The sequence below is a fragment of the Myodes glareolus genome, chromosome 14, assembly GCF_982192425.1.
Source record: "Myodes glareolus chromosome 14, mMyoGla1.1, whole genome shotgun sequence".
Taxonomy (NCBI): Eukaryota; Metazoa; Chordata; class Mammalia; order Rodentia; family Cricetidae; genus Myodes; species Myodes glareolus.
Window position 1 is genome coordinate 18444646 of NC_142039.1, and position 23748 is coordinate 18468393.

The 23748-nt window shown below is 38.7% G+C and overlaps 1 protein-coding gene across 27 annotated transcripts in view; it reads right to left on the bottom strand.

The window, feature by feature from the left end:
• Positions 1–23748, bottom strand: part of Celf2 (CUGBP Elav-like family member 2) — an 811194-nt gene that overhangs the window by 51221 nt on the left and 736225 nt on the right. For 26 of the 27 annotated variants that reach the window (XM_085699122.2, XM_085699123.2, XM_085699113.2 and 23 more), the window contains 4 exons: positions 21819–21953; positions 13951–14030; positions 10054–10212; positions 5942–6005 (listed from right to left, as the gene is read on the bottom strand). In XM_085699122.2, coding sequence (XP_085555248.1) covers positions 5942–6005; positions 10054–10212; positions 13951–14030; positions 21819–21953 — 438 coding nt within the window. Of the gene's footprint in view, positions 1–5941; positions 6006–10053; positions 10213–13950; positions 14031–21818; positions 21954–23748 lie in introns of those variants that run through there. The other variant, XM_085699134.2, reaches the window with a different exon arrangement.

Below are 23748 nucleotides of genomic sequence, written 5' to 3' on the forward strand. Positions count from 1 at the left end.
TACAAGTGCTTGCCAATCAGGTTTGTTAGAAAGTGACAGATGGGTGGTTATAGAACATTCTCATAAGGCCTATTAGCACAGTCACAGGAAGTGTCTGTGGTGTGGACTGCTGGAGACTCAGGGAAGAACACAGGGTCTTTGTGGGCCTATGAGCACACTTCACTCTGGGAGCTGCTCCAACTGCCTCTTCTGAGACTGCCCAGACGCTGTTTTCGGAAACTCTCTTCTTTACTTGTGAAAGACACTTTCAGACAATCTTCTCAGAGACTGGATTTTAAATTCACAAAAGGAGAAAAGAATTTTGTTGTTTTAAGCAAATGTTTCACTACACTTTATTATTACTTTCAAAATTTAGAGCCGACTTCCAGAAGGGAATTGCAGTCAGCTCAGTCAGATCTGAAATGAAGCTGTTCCCCTATTCCTCAGCAGGTAATTATTCACCTTTAGCTTCAAGTCTCCAAGCTTTTATGATCCTAGGGGAGGACAGAGATCACTTGGGACAGTACTTGCTTACCATGCACAGAGCCCTGGGTTCCACACCCAGCACAGCAGAAACTGCCTGTGGTACCTACTGGCGCTTCAGAGGGTAGAGGCAGCAGAGTCACGAGTTTATGGTTATCCTTGGTCACGTATTGAGTTTGTTCTCAGGGACTAAAAGGTGCACGCCTTTAATCCCAGCATCCGGGAGGCAGAGGCAGGTGGATCTCTGTGAGTTACAGCCTACTCTTAATAAACTGGAAACACTTTCCAGAGTGAAGTAAGGCAGTTTACTATTTGCCCTAGCGGCTACTTCTTTAGCAGCTGTGGGGCTCTACTTTCAACTAGCATTTGTTATCTGCCCAGTAGGCCACCTGGACAGGCACCTTATTGGAGCTTATGTTTATATGAATACACATGGCCTGGCTGGGACACAGTGCTGTGTCATAAGCCTCATGGGCACAGGCAGCTCAGGTTTTGAATCAGGCTGAACTGGTTTTGTAATATGGGTCCATAGCCACTAGCTGAATGACTTAGGTTAAATTTATTAGCCCGTCTTCTTAGCCTCACTTGCCCACTTGTTCCATGGTATGCCAACAGTTCCATATTCATAAGTGGTATTTGAGAGGTCTGTATCTTAGTCCACATCACTCCAGTTAATGGTAATATGGTGTTAAGGTAACATATTTAACCATTTCACACTTCTATTTTTCCAATTTGCAATGTAGTAAATAGGTGACTTTTGCTTTTGGTATACTCTTACAGCTGCACGATGTTACAAACAATTAGGTTAAATGCAAATGTTGAAGTGTCACCTCTGTTTTCCCATTAGTCTTCTGAGGTGCCACAGTAGCCATGAAGAAGTTAAAAATCAAAAGGATAGTTGGTCCTTATTCTTTCTTCCTTCACCTAATATACATACTCTTAGGTTAACTGCAGATCCCCATGTTTCTCAAGTTTCAAAAATTCACTGAACAAATACTAGAGGAGAGTTAAATATGAATATATTTTTGTTAGAATTTTTAAAAGGTAAAATAAAATTGATTACCTTCAAGCACAGTAAGTACACATCAAAGGGTTCAGCTTATGAAGATTTGATCCTAAATCCATTTCTACTTTAAAATTTCAATTTTGTAAAGCTTATTTTTTATAGAAACCACAAAAATTGTAGTTTCAAAGGAAAATGGTTTAGATTTTTTTGAAGAAAACATATAGCTGATATATAGCTACAGTATAAAGCATAGCTCATTATGCCATAAATTGGAGATACAGACAGATGCAGCTGACTTGGAAAGGAGCTTATATGGAACTACCCTTAAGAATGAGCATTCTGAGACCATTTGGGAGAGACTATCATACCAATGACAACATGATAGGGCCTTGAAGGGAGACAGTCTCCTTAAAAAAAACCCGGAGTAGCTTCATTAGGAGAGACAGCCTGAAGTGGTAGAGTAGGAGAGACAGCCATGAAGAGGTAAGAGAGACAGACATATGAAGCATGTCACTATAGGAAATATTTTGGATGCTCTCAACAACACAGAGTTTCTGACTTCTCTAGGTTTTCAGGAGATGGTGTGAACATGATTAAGTATGGCTTTGCATATATGCCAAGATGCAGACATTAGGTAGTACTTTAAACTTACCTTGCAGCAGCAATAGGGAGATGCTATGTAGTGATGTCTCATTTGTATTTTAATAAATAATGCTTGCCTAAAGATCAGAGAATAAAACAGCTGCCCTGGTTAGCCTTACAGACTGGGCAGTGGTGACACACACCTTTATTTATTTTTTGTTTTGTTTTTCTATTTCATTTTGTTTTTTGAGACAGGGTTTCTCTGTAGCTTTGGAGCCTGTCCTGGAACTAGCTCTTGTAGACCAGGCTGGCCTTGAACTCATAGAGATCTGCCTCCTCTGCCTCCGGAGTGTTGGGATTAGAGATGTGTACCACCACCACCTGGCTGACACACCTTTAATCCCTGTAGCCACACTAGTTTGCCATAGAAAACAGGTGGTAATGGTGCACGCCTTTAATTCCAGCCCTAGAGAGGAATATAAGATGGGAGGAGACAGCTCTCAGGAAGTCTCATTCTGAGGATTCCTGGAGTTAGGATCACCATTTCGGACTGAGGTAGAGGTAAGAGTCAGTGACCAGCTGTTTTGCTTTTCTGACCTTCAGGTTGAACCCCAATATGCTACAGAGCTACAAGGATGTCATAGTTTCTCAACTGTAACAGCTGCAGGGCTATGTGGCCTGATTTTTGTGACTGACAGAGAAAGGCTACAGGGTCTGTGGTCCAACAGTCAGACTTTGCTGATGGGATTATTTAATAATGTACCATCTAAAATTTATTTTTCTGTTTTCTTTTTACCCTTTTCCTCTCCTCAAGTGAAAAATGTTTTGTTCATATAAATGAATCATTTTTAAATCTCTGTCTTCCGAAAAACTATTATGCTTTGATAGTTGTTCATAGCTAAATAGTATTGGTTTGCAAAATGCTTCACACTCTTTGGCAGCATGAGTTGCGTATATCCTCACTTTTACTATGTCAGACTATCAATCATTCAATAAACATCTGAACACCAATTAGAACTGGGATTAAATGTCTTCTTAAATACCTTCTACCTTATTACATGGCTTTTACTATATTTATCATGTATAATGTGCTCTGTAACATGTTTTATATTAGACAAACTATCTCCAAACTCTCAGTAATACATTTGTGAAGGTAGTAACAATGGTTTTAATGGTGATTTTCAGTTTATAGGCAAGGCTAAGGTTAAGTTTTGTAATTAAAAAATGGTCATTTATCTTGAGCTCAATTGAGAATGCATCCCAGATATAATTTTTTTTTTTGCCTGTCAATTCACAGATTTATTTTCACTCATCTGTTCAGACACAGTCTCTAGATCTTTACAGGAGGACTGGATGCATCCATAAGCCACTGGGGCAGGCCTTGCTCTCTAGGAGTTCAGTATGGCTTGGAGCACTGACCAGTTTGAGGTATTCAGGGATACTCTGGTGAGGGAGAAACAACTCTAGGGAAGCTGGAGGAGTTAGCATGTGTAGTGGTTTGAATGAGAATGGTTCCTACAGGCTTATATATTTGGATGTTTGGTTTTCAGGTCGTGGACTGTTTAGAAAGGATGGGGAGGTGTGTCATTGAGGATTGTCTTTGAGCTTTCAAAAGCCCATGCCAGACGCAGTGCATCTGAGTAGTGCTTATGGACCAGATGAAAGCTGTCAGCTATTTTTCCGGTGCCATGCCATGCCTGCCTGCCACCATGCTTCTTGCCATGATGATCATGGACTAATCCTCTGAAAGTGTGAGACCCAATTAAATGCTTTAAGGTTGTTTTAATAATGGTGTATCTTCACAACAATAGAACAGGAATTAAAACAGCAAGCAGTTGATGTCACCCATCTACCATGATCAGCCCACAATGCTTCAGCAGGAAAATGACAAGTTAAAAAAATAAGTCTACCAAAGCTAAGTACTATTTTGGGGACAAGACATTCCATTACTTTATTAAAAAATAAAATACCGCAAAGCATAAAGGTTTAAATACTTAGAAAGATGAAACTTGATTATTCTCATAAGTGAGAAGTACTTTTTTAAAGCTACAAAAAAGAGGTTGATACCTACATTTTAATACTTTAAATATCCAAGATGTTGGCCCATAATGGACGGTTCAGTATTTGGTTTTACAGTTTGTGCACACTTAGGATAGCGAATTTAACATGGTGAAGGTTCAAGAAAAGGATTTTTTGGAAACCCCAGAGCATTTACAGAATGTCTTTAAATTAGCCATCTGCTCCATGACACCTTTTAGGGTGACTCCTCGATACCCTAGGTTTCCAAGAGAGCACACAGGACGTGTAAATGCTAATATCCTGACCTGTAGCTGACACGGCAGAGGCACACATGGCACACACTTCCTAATGAAAAATGGTAGGGTACTCTGTCCACCTGGGAAGGCATGCTGTGCCAGGCCTCAGGAATAAATGACCTTTTCTGTATAACACAGTTCTGACAGTAGGCTTCCTTTGTGGAAAACCCCTAATTTTGAATATGGGTGAGTCTGTTCTAGAAGGAAAACAAATTGCCTACCCACCGAAATATGACAAATGTTAGCATGCATTTGAGCAGCTTGCCACTTAGAGATTTTTTTCCTTTCAAAGAATAGAAGCTCCCCTGAATATCTGACTACTATCTCTCCTGTTTCTGTCACAGATTATAAATACATTAGTCATTTAGTGTGACTCTTAGTCCCAGGCCAGTTTCCTAACACATTTTCTTACATATAATGCAACCATTTAACTAGTTATCATTTTAAAAATACATTTTTGAATAGCATAAAAGCTGTATTACAATGATAACAATAGATCTGAGTAACTTAGACAATCTGATGAGTTGTCCTTACCCTGTGGACCACAACAAACCACTAGGCTGTTAGTCACAGAATGCATATGGATAGAAACTCGTCAGAATACAAAATAACAGTAACAAAACCAAAACAAGAACAACAATATAAAAACCAACTAAAGGTACTCACTTGGAAAAAAAAATAAGGAAAATAGGAGTCTCTTAGTGACAAATAAACCTGGCTTTTATTTTATACATGTGGATTTCATTTAGTTAATTAGGGGTGTTCCCTAATTAAAGAAAACTGCTTCATTCTAACATACCCCCAATATCTTCTTTGCCTCCCCCTATTTTGGAATCAAACAAGGAAAGACTTCCTCCTGGAAGGTTAATGGCACCTGTATTCTGATTTCCTGCACACACTACCTTCCCTGGCCCTGAGCTAGGGTGGGGTGTCAGCAGGGAAGGTGGCCCAGCATGTCTGACCTTTCACTAATCACTAATCACTGTGGTGCAGCAGCTACTGGCATAGCTCATTATGAAAAGGAATCCTTCAATAAGCTGCTTTTCTAATACAGTCACACTTTGATTTTTCTGAGAATAAAGATTATACTTTTACATAAAAGCTTCTGATGCACAATTCTGTTAACTGGGTACTAAAGTAAAAAAAAGGCACTATGTTAATTGTCTGTTATTATCAAGGGACTACAAACTGTATCAAATGTAGGCTAGTATCCTGGCTTTTGTTATGGAGGTCAGAACATTCTTATTGATCACTTATTCTTAAAAATCTTAGAGAATTTAATTATTTCAGCTCTCCTTAGATATAGGAATATCACTGGAAACCTCCCAGCCATCAACCTATTACAAAAATCCCACAAACAACTAAAGACTATACTCTGACAAAATTTGCAATGCAGCAGTAAAAGAAACACTTCAGAGCAGCGGATTCCAATTTTAATACCCATGGCACAAAAAGCTAGTTTGTCTGGTAAGTACTTTTTACTCTTTTTCTTTGGTTCTTTCTTTCATCCTTTGAAACAAGTAAAAATTCAGAAAATAGCATGACTGAAAGGAATAGCATATGCTTCATGACTTACCAGCCATTTGCTGAATGCCGCTGAATGCACCCAGGTTGCTGGAGGAGGTGGCCTGCTGCAGAAGCTGCAAAAGAACACAAGCGCTCAGTCAGAGCAATGCGGAGACAAAGCAACTTCCTCATTCTATTGGGTACAAATTTATTTTCCTTTCCCTTTACATAGTTGGCTGCCACTCCCTGTTGATGGACTGAAGGTCCCCAGAGTTGGAGGTGTAAATTCATATTAATGTCTAATCTCCATTAAGAAACACAGACACTAGGGAAACTCACTAACACTGCTGTCTTAAAACAATTAATCAATTTACTTTTTAACAACCAGGTGTTAAATCTTTTGACACCAACAAAGCATGACTAATTATAACTCTCTGTAGTCTAGTAGTTACCATAACTCATCTCTGTCAATCAAGGTCCATTCCCTCTTCTTTTCTATTTCCCTTCCCAGTTCAGTTTTTCCTTTCTTTTTTTTTTATTAAATAACATTTAAAAATATTTATTTTTTGAGACCTTCATACATGTGTATAATATAGTTTGATTACAATTTCCTCCTCCAACTCCCATTAATCCCTTCTATGCATCCTACTTCTGGACTTCATATCTTCTTGCTTTTATATCTTACTGATTCCACCTAGTCACCCATATGCACATGGTAAATGAGTGTGGGATCGTCCATAGAGCACAGGCAACATATCAAGGGCCATACACTGACAGAAAAATGGCTCTCCTTCACAAACAGCCATTAACTGTTAATAGTTCCTCAGCTAGAGGTAGTGCCTTATATGCTCCTTCCCCATCCATGTCCAGACTCAGTTTTCTTTATCCTTTTTCAGAAGCAATGAGTTTACTGACTCAGACCAAAGAACAGCTATTTACAGTCACAGTCATACTGCTAAGCAAGTGGTCAGTCATTCTTAAAGATGGTCTTTACCAGCAGAAAAAAGGCAAAGCAGTGTCAAAATCTGGAATGATATGCTACACACCAAATCTATATATTTTAGATATGTCAAAATCTTAAAAATATATTAATTAATGTGTGAAGGTCTTTATTTTCCACTTTTAAAAATACAGTTTCTGCTGTGCAGAGTCAGTGGGTATCAGAAGGTAAAGCACATGGTTCCAGTTCTGAAGCATTCTTGTCCACCTTAGCTGGACTGTAGGCTAATTTAGGTCCTATCTTAGGACACTGAGTAGATGTGGAGATATTCTTTTGGTAAGATAATTAATAAGATACAACTTACATGTGCGGAAGCAAGTAGTTACATGCACACAGCCTGTTCTCAAACTCTCACAACAGGAAGAAGTGAACAGGAAGAGAGAAGGAAAAAAACCCTAGGGATTATCCATTTTTAATGCATAAGAGTCTTATTTTGGTTTGATTTGTTGAATTTCTCATCTACTGTGCTTTAAAATGGCAGCCCTCCCTTCATAGTATATATTTTGTTTTTAAATTAAAGTTGTAAAATTAGCTTTGAAGGTATTTTAAGGAATTAGCAACACCTGCCAAGGTAAGCAGACTACTTAGAAAGTCAAGAAACAATCACCAATAATTACAGACTTGAACTCCTGTTTAACAGAGAAGTAGGGAGTACCTTAATGGCCAAAAGTCTTTTCAGACAAGAAGGCTTTCAAATGAAAAGAGTAAGATGTCTCAGAGGTTAAGAGCACTGACTGCTTTTCCAGAGGTTCTGAGTTCAATTCCTAGCAACCACATGGTGGCTCACAACCATCTGTAATGAGATCTGGTGCCCCCATGTATGTATGTATGGCATGCAGGTATACATGCAGGCAGAACATTGTATACATAATAAGTAAGTAAATCTTAAAAAAGAGAAGCATGACTAAGCACAGACTGCTAGCAGGACATGAGAAAGTCTACTTACTGCTTATAAAAAGGCAATTCTATAAGTGAGGCTATTTTATTATCTGTCAGGTTGTGAAACAATTTTCAGATGTGGTCACAGGAACAAATACCAGAGATTCCTGTGAGCTGTAGAGCAAGGGAAATGTGTCATAATTCTGAGACAGGGAACCCATGTCTTGGTTTTCAGAAATGGTAGAACAAGAAGCAGGACTTAGAAAGTATAAAAAGGTCAACCATGAAGTTAACCTTGAATGAAAAGTTTGGTACCTACAATTAAGCTGATGGCCTGTGACTACCTCAACAAAAAAAAATTTGTGAAAAAATAATTAACATAACTTTAATTTTTTTACATTGAAAAAACTTTTAAATGAGCGTATAATACAGTGATAAAATACTTCACAAATACAAAGGTATAGTTGTCTAGCTACATCTATAAAGTCTTATGAACATGACTGCCCACTGTGAGCTGAACAAGGATGATACCAATAGATATGCCAAACTGGATTGCGAAAAATCCATGAGGCCTCAATCCTACATAAAAAACTAGAGGCAATTGAGGAAAGCTGGGAGATAGAGAAGGGGTGGTGGTGGTTTTTTCCCAGGGAAGAACACACCAATTGATTGTCCAGTGCCAAACAGCACTCAAAACATAATACAGGTAGCATTGTATGGACGAAACAGGTTATATTTAGGAACATATATGTATGTGCCTATTCTTATACACATACAATAACAGTAAAAAAGATGTTTTGAATTTGAAAGGGGGATATATTAGAAGGTTTGGAGGGAAGAGAGGGGAGGGAGAAAAAGCTTTAATTATAATCTCAAAAATCAAAAGAAAGGTTAAAAAAGAATTAGAATACGGATTGCTTCTGGAAAAGAAGAAGAAAGTGAAATACTGGGGGAGGGAAAACAGAGAAGTTCTAAGTTACAGGTTATATTCTACTTTTTTATCCTTTTTTGAAAATAAAATTGCCAGACCACAGACTAGGAAACAACCATGGCAGCATATATGTAGATTTAAGCATACACTTGGAAAAACTATCCATGATATCTTTAAGGATAAAGTGGAGAAATAGCCAGAAAATTACAGTAATATATCTTATACTGGCTTAGACAAAGACAGAAAAAGCATGTCTCCCCTTCCCCCACCGGCTCCTTACATTGCAAACTCTGCCTGGCAGGGCATGGAAGTGGTGGTGATAAAGCTGAGAACTTAGATAACTGAAGGGCCACAGACACTAGCAGCTGTATGATCTAGGTTAAGGCACTAGATCTCCTAGAGCCCCCTTTCCTCATCTCCCCTTCCAAAGCAGCAGGGAAGATGTCTCACAAAACAGTGCCACTTCTGCTATAGTGTAAAACCTTCAAGGAATAGTTAAAACGTAAAATGGCAGAATTAGGATGTGAACATGTCCTTGCTAAAACTCTCATGCTAGAAGAAAAAGTTTCAAAATCACGAAATTAAACTTCATTAATAATCATATAGTGTGGAGTTGAGGTTTCCAAGCAGGTAAATAAAGCAGAGGCGCAGAGCACTCACTGGTTCCCAGCCCACATGGACAGTTTCTACAAAGGCTGCCTACCACTTGGAGCTGCAGTAAGAGGTTCTGTAGTCCATGCTTGGGGTTAGTATTCTGTCTAGCTTAGTTCTTAAGAGAGGAACTGTCTTAAATTCTGGCTACTGTATCTCAATAAAGCCAATAACAAAGTGAGATTAATACAAAGGAAACACTCAGAATCTATGAAAAATGTAAGAGATGGCTCAAAGATCTGTGTCTGGCCTAAAAAGAAACATTAGGGTCATCAAAACAGCTTCACCAGAAAGACAGGGGATAAGGATTGGAGCTAAAATAAATCTTCCTACTAGCACTAACCTGCAGCTGGTGAGGTCTCTGCCAATTCTCTTGGAATCTTTAGACTCTAAAGTTTAGATGATCAGTTATCATGCATGCGGCATCACTTATATAGCAGAGTTTTTTTTTTTTTATGGTGCCTTAAAACACTGTTTAGAAGTCTAGTGTATTGAGTTTTATTCAGTTGCCAACTGGCCACAGTTAAATATGTCACATTGTTATGCTAATCAATTTAATTAACAAAAACCTGCTCTAATGCTGATTTCATAATCCCTGGGACTCATAACGTAAGGAAAGTAAATTTTTGACATACTTATGGACAAGTAGCTTTTATCAGTTTTGAAGTCATATTCCTTTCCTCCACGAAGACCACACAGACCCACATACTCCCACACTTACCGCCAGGTACTGTGGGGTAAGTCCGCCCAGCCCTGTCAGGTTCCCCCAAGTGGCAGTGTTGAGCTGTTGCATCTGCTGTGCAAGCTGCTGCTGGAGGCGTCTTTGCTCTTTGTCCTTCTGAGTGTCAGCAAACTTCACCACGATAGGTGAAGAGCAACCCTGTGGTCAGACACATTGGAAAGTGAAGAGGATGTTACAGCCTGATTGAATCCCTTTATAATATTCAGTCATCATTGGATTTATCTTTCTTAACTATCTTGGGGCACATGGAATGGTCTGGAATGGTTTAAATGGTTTGATATTCCTTCTTCTCTGAATGGTACCATCAACAGAAGACTTCATATACTGCCACTGGTTTCTTTAATGGGATCTGTTGATTGGTGAAGACACCTATTACACTCTCTTCTCTCTTCATGTGTCTTCCAGGACTTCCTTCAAGACAAAGACCTTATCTTTAATTAAACTTCAGGGTTTGCTTGACTTAAAGATAGCTTGTTGGGGTGTCTGCCATTTCTATAGATGGGTAGAGGATAAAGGGACAGAAATCGCAATTGGAATGAAAATATCTCACTCATTTTTTTACCATTCATTTATTTTCAGTTATGTATTTATGAACACTGGAACAATGAAAGTAATTTTGACACAATAAAAGAAAGAAGTGAGTTTCATTTCAGGAACATGGATGAAGGACAGAGATATAAAAAATACATATAGGCACTAATCAAAGTAATTATTCACATGTGCTCAGAAAGGTCTCTTTTCCTCCTTCCATGTTCTATTCAAAGCCCTCCTTCTGTTCTATTCAAAGTCCCCAGAGCAAACCAAAAGATCCAGAAGTACATTTTTTTTTCTAGTCAAAGTGATGTCTCTTAAATGGCAGGAGAAGGAGCTTACATGGTTCCTTTTCTCTATTAATTTCACCAATCTACAAGTCTCATTCAGTTTTAGTTTCCTTTAAAAGGTAAGGAGTAAAAATAGTGAGAAAGACATGGTAAAAGGTCATATAATAAACTAATCTTTGAGTTAGATATAATCTTTGGGAAAATATTAAGCTTTAAGCAGGATCATCCTATCTCAAACTCCCTTGAAACATCTGCTACTTGGTAAGAACGCAGCAGAACAATGCCTTCCTTCCCAAGCCTTTTGTCTTGATATGGAGCATGAAGCACATTCCATCATCATTCTGTTCCATTTTGCTGAATCTTTTAAAAAAGGTATTTTGACCCAAGTGGTTAAATAAAATCTTATTATGTGATAACAGAGTTCTCTCACACAAGATATATTCCTATTTAAATGAACTTTTCCCCTTTATTCCAATTGGGTCATTTTACTTTCTTCTAAAAGACAAAGTTGCATGCTTTTCCTTATCACTTTGGGTAGTTACTGGGAATGTAGCTGTGAATTAAGGCTATCAAGTTTGTTATTTAAGAAAGTGAGGTGACTGTTTCAGTGTGGAACTTCTAGTCTATCAACCTATAGCTCTGGGAAGCAGACTCATGGTACAAAATGTTATAGATCAATAAATTACATCTATTATAACATTTCCATCATTAAAAAATCCAATATGCCTTTTTCTTTATCTAATACATATTTTAGTACTTTACTACTTCTTAAACGAGAGCAAAATACTCTGAAGATGAAAACAGCACAGAAAAGCTTTGCATGGAGAAGTTCTATGGCTGCATCAAATGTGTTCCATAACGAATGACAGCATCTTCTCCTAATAATGCATTTAATGATTTCTTGATATTAAATATGAAAAAGGCATAAAAGCAGAAAATTAGGTAAATAACTGTAGCTTTAAATGTGACCTGTCTAAGTCATGAAAGGAAAAACAAGTGGGCATAGTGTAGAGAAAAATGGGGAAATAGATGCTATATTCATGTTTAAAAACAAATCTTTGAACATGCACATCATTTTAAGTTAAATAATGTCTGACTTAAAGATGTGTACCAAAGTCCTGAAAATAATGTAATTAGTTAAAAATCAAACACATAACCCTAGTTGTATGATTATAGTAGAACGGCATGGCATGCACTGTTCTGCTTAGAAGTCAATTTTTGTAAATCAAACTGAGGGCCCTTTGTTAAAACATGGGTATCCAGTTTTAAAAAGGAGTATACCAACTCTGATGGGATCACAATTGAGATCTTAAAAATAAACCTGGGCCAGCCTTATCTAGTGCTTTTTCACATGAAAGCATCTTGCACTTTGGTTTTGGTTCATCCCGGTTCTGCCTTGTATCTTCTACAGGAGAATGAAAGACTCAGGCCATACAGGCATTCTCTATGAACTCATTTGGGAATGGCAGCACTTTTAATTGTCAAAAGAACTTAGAAACCTTATCTAAGGGGAGATATACTTTGGTATAAATCTCTCAATTATAGGAAATAAAAATAGTTATATGCATGTATGTAAATAAATATATATGAAAACTGTTTTCTTAATAGCACTTTCATTTTAATGTCTAAGCTGAAAAATATCTGGAAATCCACAAATCTAGAGCAGTCTACAAGAAAGGGGAAGTCAAAATATCAGGAATGTGACTGAATGGTAAGCAAGATTGAAATCCTGCTTATTATTTTCTATCATGTTTGATTTTCACCCATGCTTGCCTTCAGGTGGGGTGGGGGTGGGATTGTCTTAAAAATGCATTGCACTGCAAGGAAAACACATTAATTATATATGTTAGGAATATCAAAGTCAAAATAAATGTTCAAAAAAGACAATAGGCTTTGCAATGCTGATGTCACAACTCAAAAAAGTACAGTAAACACTTAATGACAAAGCCATGCACACCCCCAACCCTTTCCTCCCACCTTCTTAATTAATATATAGAAGATTTCCATAAAACATGACGCATAATGATTACTTAGCTCCCAGCATGCTTTGGAAGATGCAGCATTGCAAAAACAAAAACAAACGAACAAACGAACAAACAAAAAAGTCCCAAAAATAAAACCCCAGGTACAGGGGGATTTTAAAAAAAGAAGCTCAAACAATTACTAGTTTTTGCACATTAAATAAAATTGAAAGTATTTTTGTTCAAATAGGAAAACACAGCTTCAGATAACACCACAAGGCCACCACCTCTGGGAAAGTCACCCATACACAGATACAATGTACATAACACAGCAGCACATGCACTCTCAATGATTCTACCAGACGATACAGAATAAGTGATGGCAGGTCACTTTTGGAATGTTCTTGTGCAAAATTCTGAAAGGCCACGATCCAAATCACAGACTGAGCACAGAGAGCCGTGCGTCTCCACCTGTGGCATATTTCACATTGCTGATTCTCCTGTTTAAGTCACAACCTCTTAAGAGATTGGATTTGAGCCCATGTCTTTCTTGTTTACCTTTAAGTAAAGGGACAAATCTGATTTTTCAGGAGACTGAAAATTAGCATTTCATTGTTAAATAGGAGCATTATTAACTTTTTGAATATTTCTGAGATGAAAAAAATAATTCTTTAGTCAAGTGATTTATTATAGCAGCAATCTGCGGTGGGGGTTGTTCAGCTTAGTCCGTACCAACCCTGCTGTGGAATATGTACTCAATCCTCTAGGTCCAGAATGACACTTTGCTTCCAGTGCCTCGTATCTCAGGACCTGTGTTACTCCAATTAAAGGCTCAAAGGACAGCTGTAGGGCAAGCGAGAGGTTTCACTAAGGTGCATTTCAAGTCATCAGGGGGAAATGCAAGTGGAAAGAGAGAAGAGGGAAAGGGGCAAAGAGGGGATCAGAGAGGGGGATGAATATGAGTGAATGAAAAGCGAAATGGTGAAAGTTTAAATCTGTGATTGTCATGTGAACAATCCACACAGGAGAGAATTGCTTTACCATTCCCCATCATTTGCACAAAGAAAACAAAGAAAGGGCAGATGATACAGTACCTCCATGGTCTGAGACTGATGCATGGCTTTGATTGCATTCTGTGCCATTGCCCTTGTAGAAAATGTGACAAACGCACAGCCTGTGGGAAACAAGGGGACAGGGAGCAGGAAAGACAAAAAACAACAAGACAAAAGGGTTGGACGCTTGTTAAACCAACACAGTCTACGAGAACTGCCACAAGACGACACTGTTCTCAGTAGTACATAAAAATAAACAGCTTCTCTCTTCGACTTCGTCTTATTTGCTTTTTATCCACAGTGCTGAATTGCTAATCCGACCAAAGCAGAACAATGTGTTCATCAGCATTCTTTTAAAGGGAACTAGGGAGCATGGTTGAGTACTTTCTTCCCCCACAACATTTGAAAGTAGCAAGAGATAACTTGCATTTTCTAAGTTAAAGGTGGGCTACTTTCTATCTTCTCCTTGTCTGAGAGCATGCACACACTAGGCTGTTGCATTTAAAAATCTATCACTGAATTTTAAGAAGTAAATAAAGAATTCATCACACCAACAGTAAATAAGCAGCTAAATTTCAAGATCTCAGAATTTTAACAATTAAATATATCTAATTCATCTCGGATAGTTAGAAACATATACAAATAGAAATTGGTGCTATTCAAATGTAAACAAATATACTAAATCCACATTACAAAGTAGTAACTACTAATTAGCGACAAAAACAAACTATTACTTTGAGAAAATTCAACAGTGCATATGAAATAATTATAAAAACTGTAATTTGTACAAAAATTTTCATGACTTTGGAAGTTATAACTTTCTGAAAGGAATCAGAGTTTTGACCTAAAGTTTAACACATACAAGACAATGTACATTTCTCTGAACATCTACTATGAGACCTGTAAAGTTTTCCGTGTTTATTTTATCTGGTGCTATAAAATTGCTAGTGTCTGTAGTGCTGGTTCCTGCTTCTGATAGCAGCACTGGCCACCACGCAGGTCACCACTTGAACTACACGGCTCATCGCCCTTTGGACTAATAAACACACTGCCTTGTAGAATTTACATTTTATCCATCATACAGCCTTGGGTTTCTTAGAGAAAAAGGCTGTAAAATTAATGCAGATTTAGGCTGATTTTATAATAATACCACAGCACACTAAAAGCTTAGTGAAAGCAATGCAGACTTATTTCATTTATGATCTCTAATGACTTTAAAAGTGCATTGATTTTCAGCTTCTTTTGCCTTGCACAGTTTGAACTTAGGTATCAGCGAATAATTTAGTGTTCCACTCAATTTCCTCAAAACATTATTATTACTACTTAAAAGATTTCCAAATGAAGCAGATCTAAACACTGAGATGCTGAAACCTATTGTCATTTCAGAGCAGAATGCATGAAGGCAGAATTCTGGCATCCACAGTAGAAGATTGTTGCCCCTGTGACCAATAAACAAAATAGAACATTCTACATTCAAACAGCCAGCAGATTGTTTGGTTTATGTAAATCAATTTGTGAGTCATAAAATACATTTTCTTCTTTTGTCCTGCATTATGTACCTGGTAAGAATATCAAGTCAATACTGCTGTGGTTCCTTCTAATCAAACAGCATTAAGAGAAAGCAGTGTCTGTCCATTATTCCCAATGCACAATGACATCCAGTCATGAAAGTAAGTAAATGTGTATGTTTTGCAACATGTTATCTTTAACATACAAAAGTTCCCAGTACACAGGAAGGTCATCCCATACTCGCCCCACCAGCTGAGCAGGTCTTAAGAAGCAGGCAAGAAGTCCAGCTGTTATGAGCACTGAGGTGCTGCAGGTAATTTTCTGACAGAGCATCAACTGATGAAGTCTACTCTTCATGCTGCATGTACCCAGACATGTAGCTTTTGCCACCAATGAAAGCAATGGCCTTCTCTAAGAAATCTAGACCATGTGTGTAAAATAGCATGTGAGACAGACAACAGTGCCTCCACTGGTTTCCATATTGAGGCTGAGATCTAAAATTATACTCTCAAATTTAGCATTTGTTTCAAAGCATTATTTCCTTAGAATGTTACAATCATCACTGAAATTGCAGAGGAAATAAGACTAAGAGATTTTAATTTTTCCACTTCATGCCTTGAGACTATAATATGGAGGCCATCATCTAGCAGAAGTATGTTTGAAAGCCTGTGAATTCTGCTTTAATAGTCACAAAAATTGTTATATTTACGTCATTTGCTCTTATTAGCTAGGAATGTGTGCTAGACTGACAGTTTCCAAATGGGGGTTAAAGTGCATTAGAAACATGTAAAATGTCAATAAGAATCATTAAGGCACATGATATCATTTATCACAATTTATACATTTATCACAATTTCACACAAGTAGCTTGTAAGTAACTTTGAGAGAAAGATAAAGCAATTAGCAGGCACAATAAAAACTATCAACTCAAACCATTGCCCTCTCCTTTAAGAAACCTTTAGTTAAAAACTCAAGCAATGCTTCTAATTGTACAATCCTAATTCATTCAAAAAAATGATCTGACAAATGATCTGACTTCTTTAACCTTTTTTATCTTACTGGCAGGAAGAGAAGCTGTCTCCTTAGGGTTTTTGCCAAGTTCTGTACTATGTGCTGTGCTCAGTTGCTTAGGAGGAAAAATTACTGTGTCATTTATAAAGTGGGAATACACAGTGAAAAATTTACACTCAGTGCACAGAGCATCTCAGGACGAAGTTAAGCAACTTAGGAGTAAACTACTTTTTCAGACAGTAAAGTTTATTAACCTTTCTAATTTCTCTAAATCAGGAGAGGCTGTGGCAGTTGTACAGACAGATTTTAAATTTCTTTTTTTCTTTCCCTCCTCGAGACTGGATTTCTCTGTGTAGCTTTGGAGTCTATCCTGGAACTTGCATTGTAGACCAGGCTAACCTTGAATTCACAGAGATCTATCTGGCTTTGCCTCTCAAATGCTAGGATTAAAGGCGTATGCCACCACTTCCCAGCGATTTTAATTTTCTTTTCAACACAAGTACAAACACAGTAGTGGCTGCAGTTTTTGGTCTCTGATGTGTGGCTTTTCACTAACACAGGGTCATAAGAGTTCTACTATTTAAAATTGGCCACTGCTTTTTCTACAACTGAATCAGAAGGCTTTCTATTGGGCACAAGTATCTTACGTCCTAACTGGTCCTTTCTGCATGCAGTGGCACTGACTGTGTCTTGACAGGACTGCACCTCTGACTTTGTAGTATTAGCCCTTAACTACTGAGGACTGTTAAATGTACTATCTAGGCAATTAGTACTCTGGTAACCTCAATGCTAGAGAAATTAGACTGGAGGAAGAAAGATACAAGTATTAAAACAATGACACCATATTTTTTCATTTTTGGTTTTGATATATATATATGACTGTCTTAAGACTGTCAAATCAATATAAGGAAAAAAATCCTTTTGTGGCTAACCTGCAGTTTAGCTTGCAATTAACTGTCTCCACTTTCTGAATGTTGGAAATTACTAATAGGAACGAGGAATGGAACTCCTCTTATTGCACAAGTGCAAAGGCTGCCATTGAGGATGGCTTCTTGACATACATCCATCACACTTGCCATTTCAGATGAAAGGGCTTCACCCCCCATTTCTTTTCTTTTTCCTTTTCTTTTCATTTTTGTTTTGAGATGTTTTTCTGTGTAGCCCTGGTTGTCTTGGTACTTGCTCTGTAGAGTGGGCTGGCCCTGAACTCAGAGATCCAGGCCCTGCTTCCTGAGAACTAGGATTAAAAGAGTGAACTATCGTTACCCAGTGAAAGGGCAATCTTAACTCAGGGTTCTAACTCTTCTCTCAGTTACCAAGAGAATTTTATAGAACTAGATGAATTCTTGCTTTATACTAAAAAACAAACCCCCCAAACCCCCAAATTTAGAACTACTTTTAAAAACACAAATGATCCCAGGGTCTCTTAGTTTTTTTCAAAGAGGCACAGTGGCCTTCTATATCTTCAATAGAAGAAACATGATTTTAAGTTACTGTGCAGCAAGAAGGAGGCTTCAAACTTTGGGAAATTCACTTATAAACAAATCATCACCTAACAAAGACAATGCAGCCAATTTTTCTTGCTGTACCTTTTTAGTACAGGCAATGATAAAAAATGAATGATCAAACACATAGTACAGCATAATACTTGGGCACATGCATAAGTAATCTAATGTATCATAGGCAATGTTGGGTTAGTTTACTGAAAAATGGCATTGACACATCAGTCATTTATTTATGGCATCTGAATTTGGGTACAGACTACGACCCACTTAGGAAATGGCAAATGTCATTGCTTAGATGAGGCTGGAAGACTATTTTGAACAAGATGGCAAAACGTAGTCAGTGTTCCGGGGGACACGGAATGACAGTTTCCATATAGATGAATGTTTAGGTGCTGTGTGGACAGGACTACACTCTGAACAAGACAGTCTTCTCCACAAACCTGTCTGCACAGTCAAAAGCTCTATCCTAATATACTGCTTGAATACAACAAGGAACAAACAAGGATTTAACTGCTAAACCCAGGCTGTGCTCTTCCTAGAAAACATTCGTCAAGGGCTTAGGTGGGGAATGTTAGAACACAGCTGGAATACTCTTCAACATGCAGAAAGCAAGTTACCTTAAATGGTAGTGAAGATCTGACTACAGTTTGTGGGAAAGAAAAATGAAATCGACTTTTCCCTGACTCCAAGTTATAGAAATTCAATTGCCACTGTGCAGAAAACAACATAGATTAGATCTCAATAGCCTTTTTGACTGTGGATCAGTGAGAACATGTTTAGTTTAGGTGTTCAACATCCTGAAGTGACACTGTCAAATGTGTAGAATGTCAAATGTGTTAGAAACCTCAAGCTTTGCTTCCAAGAGCAAATGTCTCACTGGAAAGGCCACGGATGGGTTGTGGTGGCCCTACTCACTTTCTCATGGAGAGCTGTGCAGGTGCCTGAGAAGTGCAGATGTCCTTGCAGAATGATGTAATTATTGATATGAAGCTGCTTGAAAATGATGAGCAGCACACTTTCTAAAACAAGAGCGTCAACAGAACATTCCCAGTGGAGGAAAGGCCTCCCTAGATGTGGGCATATTGTCCTTCGTGTGGATGAGACAAAAATATTGGCTGAAGAGTTATGTATGACTGGCAGGTGCTGGGTACTTTCCATGCAGATACTCACAACCATTTCCTGAGGGTGTCCGTCCTGGGACATGTACTAGCTATAGTGAGTTTCCCCCCAATGACTCTAACTGAAATAGAAGCAGGGTGTGATAGGTACAACTCTGAGTCCTGGCAGTTATAGGCTCTATGCTGAAGAGTAGTGTCCTGAGTCAACATGTCTGAGCAGGCTTGGCGGAGTGCCCACTAGGGAGGAACTGAAATGGCTGACGTGGCAGAGAAAGAAGGGAGGAAGAGGCCTATTTGACTAATTGTCTTCATATTTATAGCTGAACTGGTGAACACGGAAGACAGGCAAGGCTAACTGCTCAGGTGTACCTCGCCATGTCATCACTGCCGAGCAGGTCATCTCTGACCTGCGATACAGGTGCTCTTCGGAGCAGCCATGTTTCCTTTTCACTTCATTTTTGTTGATTACTTTTTCAGCAGTTGAGCTAGCAACGGATACTGAGGGAAAAATGCCAAGTATCTTTTATCTGAAGTGCCACTAATGGGGCATTTATTAATATTTGATTGAAAACTGAAATTCTTTAATGAGAACAAAATAGTAGCATGAAATAGAATTGTTCTTTTATATTAAATACAATGATTCAGGAGCAGGTCCCTGTAGCCAGGAGTCCCTAGGTCCTATTAGTTGAAAAATGTACCACTGTCTTTGAATTTCAGAATAAATGATTATAAATGAGTATTTTCTTTTTTTCCAATAGGGAATTCACCAGGAATCAAAATTTTCTTCTTTACACTGAGTTCAGCCATTTGCATAAAATAAAAATGAGAAGGCACCCATAACTTACTAAAAAAAGAGGCTACTTTTAGGGTTAAGTGTTTGTTAATCAGCCAAACAGAAGATCAAATTAGCTAAATTTTATTGAGTGTTCTGCTCTTTCCCATGAAAGTCGTGCTGCTCCAAAATCTTACAGGCAGCAAATACTAATGTCTACCTAGAGCTACCCAGAGTGTCTTTATCACCATCTCCTGTACAGAGGCCGTGAGATGGAGGATCACATCATAGCTGGCGAGGACAAGCAGAGAGACGGCAGAAAGCCAGCACTCAGGTTCACACTCATGTCTCTATGCACCCATACAGACTGTAAGTGTGGGAAAAGTCAGTAACTGGCAACTAAAGTCATACTGTGAGAGAAGCAAGACAGATATACGTTCACTGCTGTCATCTATGAATGGGGAAACTAAGAAATAGAAATAGGAAAATCAATTGACTAAGGCCACATGCCATCAAAAATTCTTGGACAGGAAATTAGAGTCACTGACCTCTGAGTTACTGTAAACTGCACTCTAATTAATTTAAAGACATCTTTTCCTTTCCTCGCTCCTTCCCCTTTCCTTCCCTTTCCTCACTCCTCCTCTCCATCCCTCCCTCCTTACTTCCTCTCTTATCCTCTCTCCTCCTCCCTCCCTTTCTCATTGTCTTCCTCATGCTGTCTGTATTGCTTGTCTCAGGTATTGTCTGTTATTTAAACGTTAGAAATTCAGCATTGGAGTGAGGGTTAAATAACTAGTGTTTCAGAACTGACAGAGAATGAATGAACTGTGATTTGCACAGTGCTCTCCCTCCCCCACCCCTTTAAACTACCTTCAGAGGAAAAATACAGGAATCAAATTTGGGTGTCAGTCTCCTAGTTTACTGATGACCTCATTTGGAACTTGAAGGTGGATGTGGGTGAAACTTTAGTTCGCTGGGATTTCAGTTCTAAAGTCAACAACATGAAGCTTTATGTCTAAGATTAATAAAAAAAAAAACCCTTCCTCCCATGGCTTTAAAATCAGGTAAGTATGGCGAGACAGGTGAAAATTATCAAGTATGAAAATTATCACCTTGACACTTATGGTCTGGCTACTTATTGTAATGTGTGGCTTGGGTACAGGAGCTGGCCCAGAATCAGAGCTTGAGAATGAGCAGTTTTTGGTTATCCCCATGGAAACTGCACTGCAAAATGAAGATCTCTTCTTCAAACTGAAAAGCGTTTGGCATATACACTTCTACTTTGGACTGACTTGGGAAACTGCAGTCAGACACTGTTCATACATACTGTCAACCTTCGTATAGTTTAAGGAAGGAGGTGTGTGGTCTTGTTAAGGGGGTGGGGAAAGAGAAGCAGAATCCCCGCTTACCAAACTGTAGTATTCCTCAGGGCTGTATGCCACAGCTTTTGCTTCTATTGTTGTGACAAAAGAAGAGCCTACAATCTTAAGGTCAAAGTCATTTTTCTATCATTTAGAAGACTGGACTGCGGACTAGAGGTTTGGTAAAATGTAGGCAGGACAGGTCTGGTTACACTGATCACACACCTGCTCTGCAGTGCATGAGCAGTGATCTCTTTCTAGGCTTGTGTGGCTGTTAGGAGGACCACATCTTTAATGTTTGTTCAGGTAAACAGAAAGAAAAGTATGGCTGAGTATCTTCCAGCTTTCCTTCTCACCTCCCCCCGCAATTTGCTCAAGTTGAGGATGGAAAGTAGGTACAGAGCTAGGGCAGCCTGGCAGCATTCCACGGGACCTGACACTCAGACCTTTTCACCTGGAGAACTATGAGATGATCATTTTGGTTACAGAGTAAAGTTCAGGTTGGATAACTTGCTCACATGGGACATACTGCAAGTTGACTTCCTGCTGTATGTGATGCCTGCATTTCCCTTGACTGTGACACAGAGTTCCAATTATCACTTAAGGAAAGAGACTTTACAGAGAGCACACTCACCTCGACTCAGCCCGTCGGGTCCCCGGAGAATTCGGCATTCTTCTATTTGGCCAAATGGAGAAAACATCACTCTGATATCATTCTCATTACATTTCTTCGAAACCATTCCTATGAACAATTTTCGATCTTCCACAGCTAGGAGATAAAAATAACAAACGAACAAAGGCCATGCCATCTTTTGTTCTTATAATCAATGCTTCATTAACAACCAGGCTTGGCCATGTGAGAATGAATGCAGTCCTGGAGCTAACTGTAGACCTGTATCTGCCCTCTTCCTCTAGCTCACCGTATTCGGTCTGTCTTCCACTTTAACCCAAGAACAATTTGTTTAGCTTCTAACTCGCCAGGCTGGTTACACCTGACACAGAAGTCGATTCTAGAGGAGAAAGTTGTTCTGTTTCTTGAGAATCACCTCTGACAGTTCCTATCTGTGCAAAACTAGAAACAGAAGAGCAAGAAGGAAGCTATACTAGTTCAATAACTTGGAGCCAGGTTTTTCAAGGAATGGAGATACATTTTGGGTATCATGACAATGTGCACACTTTAGATTCTGAGAGAGGAAAGATTAGACAGGTTTTTCTTCAGATCTGGGAGGGTCCCCCAAATCTCCATTTTTTTTTTTGCTCACAGTATTTGAATTATATTTAGCCTATACTGCGAAAATGACAGCTGATTTCACGACAATGCTTGCCACCTTTCTAGGAGACAGGACCTTTTCAAAGATGTCTGAAGTACTCCTAGAGATAAGGCCTGATTATCTTCTACTGCTTTGATTTAATCTATTTCTCAGAATTAAAAGTGTGGATGGGGGAGGAGAGAGATAGCCATACACCTCTGAGATTTGGCATATGCTCTGCCATAAGTCACTGTGTGACCTTTGTTACTGAATCTGGATTACCATTTTGCCACTGCTGTTTAGGTGGTATTTACTTCTGTTTTTCTTAGTCCTTTATAGGGCAGGGTCTTATTTCCATACAGTTATTCTGAATTTTCTGAGTCCTCGTGCCACTGGAACTCAAGTGAAGGTACATATCTGAGCCTGCCAGGACTGGGTCATCTTTTTTCTGGAGCATTGCTACAAGTCAGTGACTTACCCTGAAGCAACACAGTTGCACAGGTCTTTATAATGCCTCAAAGCCCTATGTCTGTGCTGTCATACACAGCCAAAGACATGAGTTCACTCAACACTTAAAAGGCTCTCGTATGACTGAGAAACATATTTTTTTAACGCCAACTCATAGTTTAAAATTCCAAAGCCCTATGTATCTATTATATTTGTTAGTGTATCTTTGAAGAACCTAAATGAAGCAGCTAAATGTTCTTTGTCAGAGAATTCCACATAATAAGTAAAGGACTAACTCTATTTGTAAAATAGATTTTTGAGTCCATAAAGGGAAAAGGGACTTTCCTAGGGTCATTCAAGAAGTATGTGGCCTAATGTGGACTACAGTACTTTCCCACTCCCAGTCCAATATTCTTATTCCCCTACTAATATTTCCAGCTAGAAAAAGTAGATGGGACCTAAAGGGACAAGCAATGGTCATGACTCAGACTCTGGTCTCTGTTCTAGTGTTGTCATTAATTGAAATGTGACCCTGATAATCATCTCACTTTTGTCAGTTTCTCTTTCTTTTCCTTTTCTTTCTTTCTTTAGCATTGCAGAGAAGGCAACCAGCTGCATGCTTTGGCTAACGGAAGCACTGGGATGGAGGGTGCTATAACTGTGTGCAGGCTCCCCTTTCTCCTGTCTCCCTTTACAGTCGGTAATTTCCAAGACAACTCAGAGAAAAGTCTAGGGCTCTTTTAATGTTCTCCTGAGAGGAAACTTAAATAAGGCAAACTCTGAAGAGACCTGTAATGGGGGTGGGAAAACAAGATTCTTAACACATAAAGGACAAAGTCAGGAGCAATTGGTGTATCTGTAGAAGGC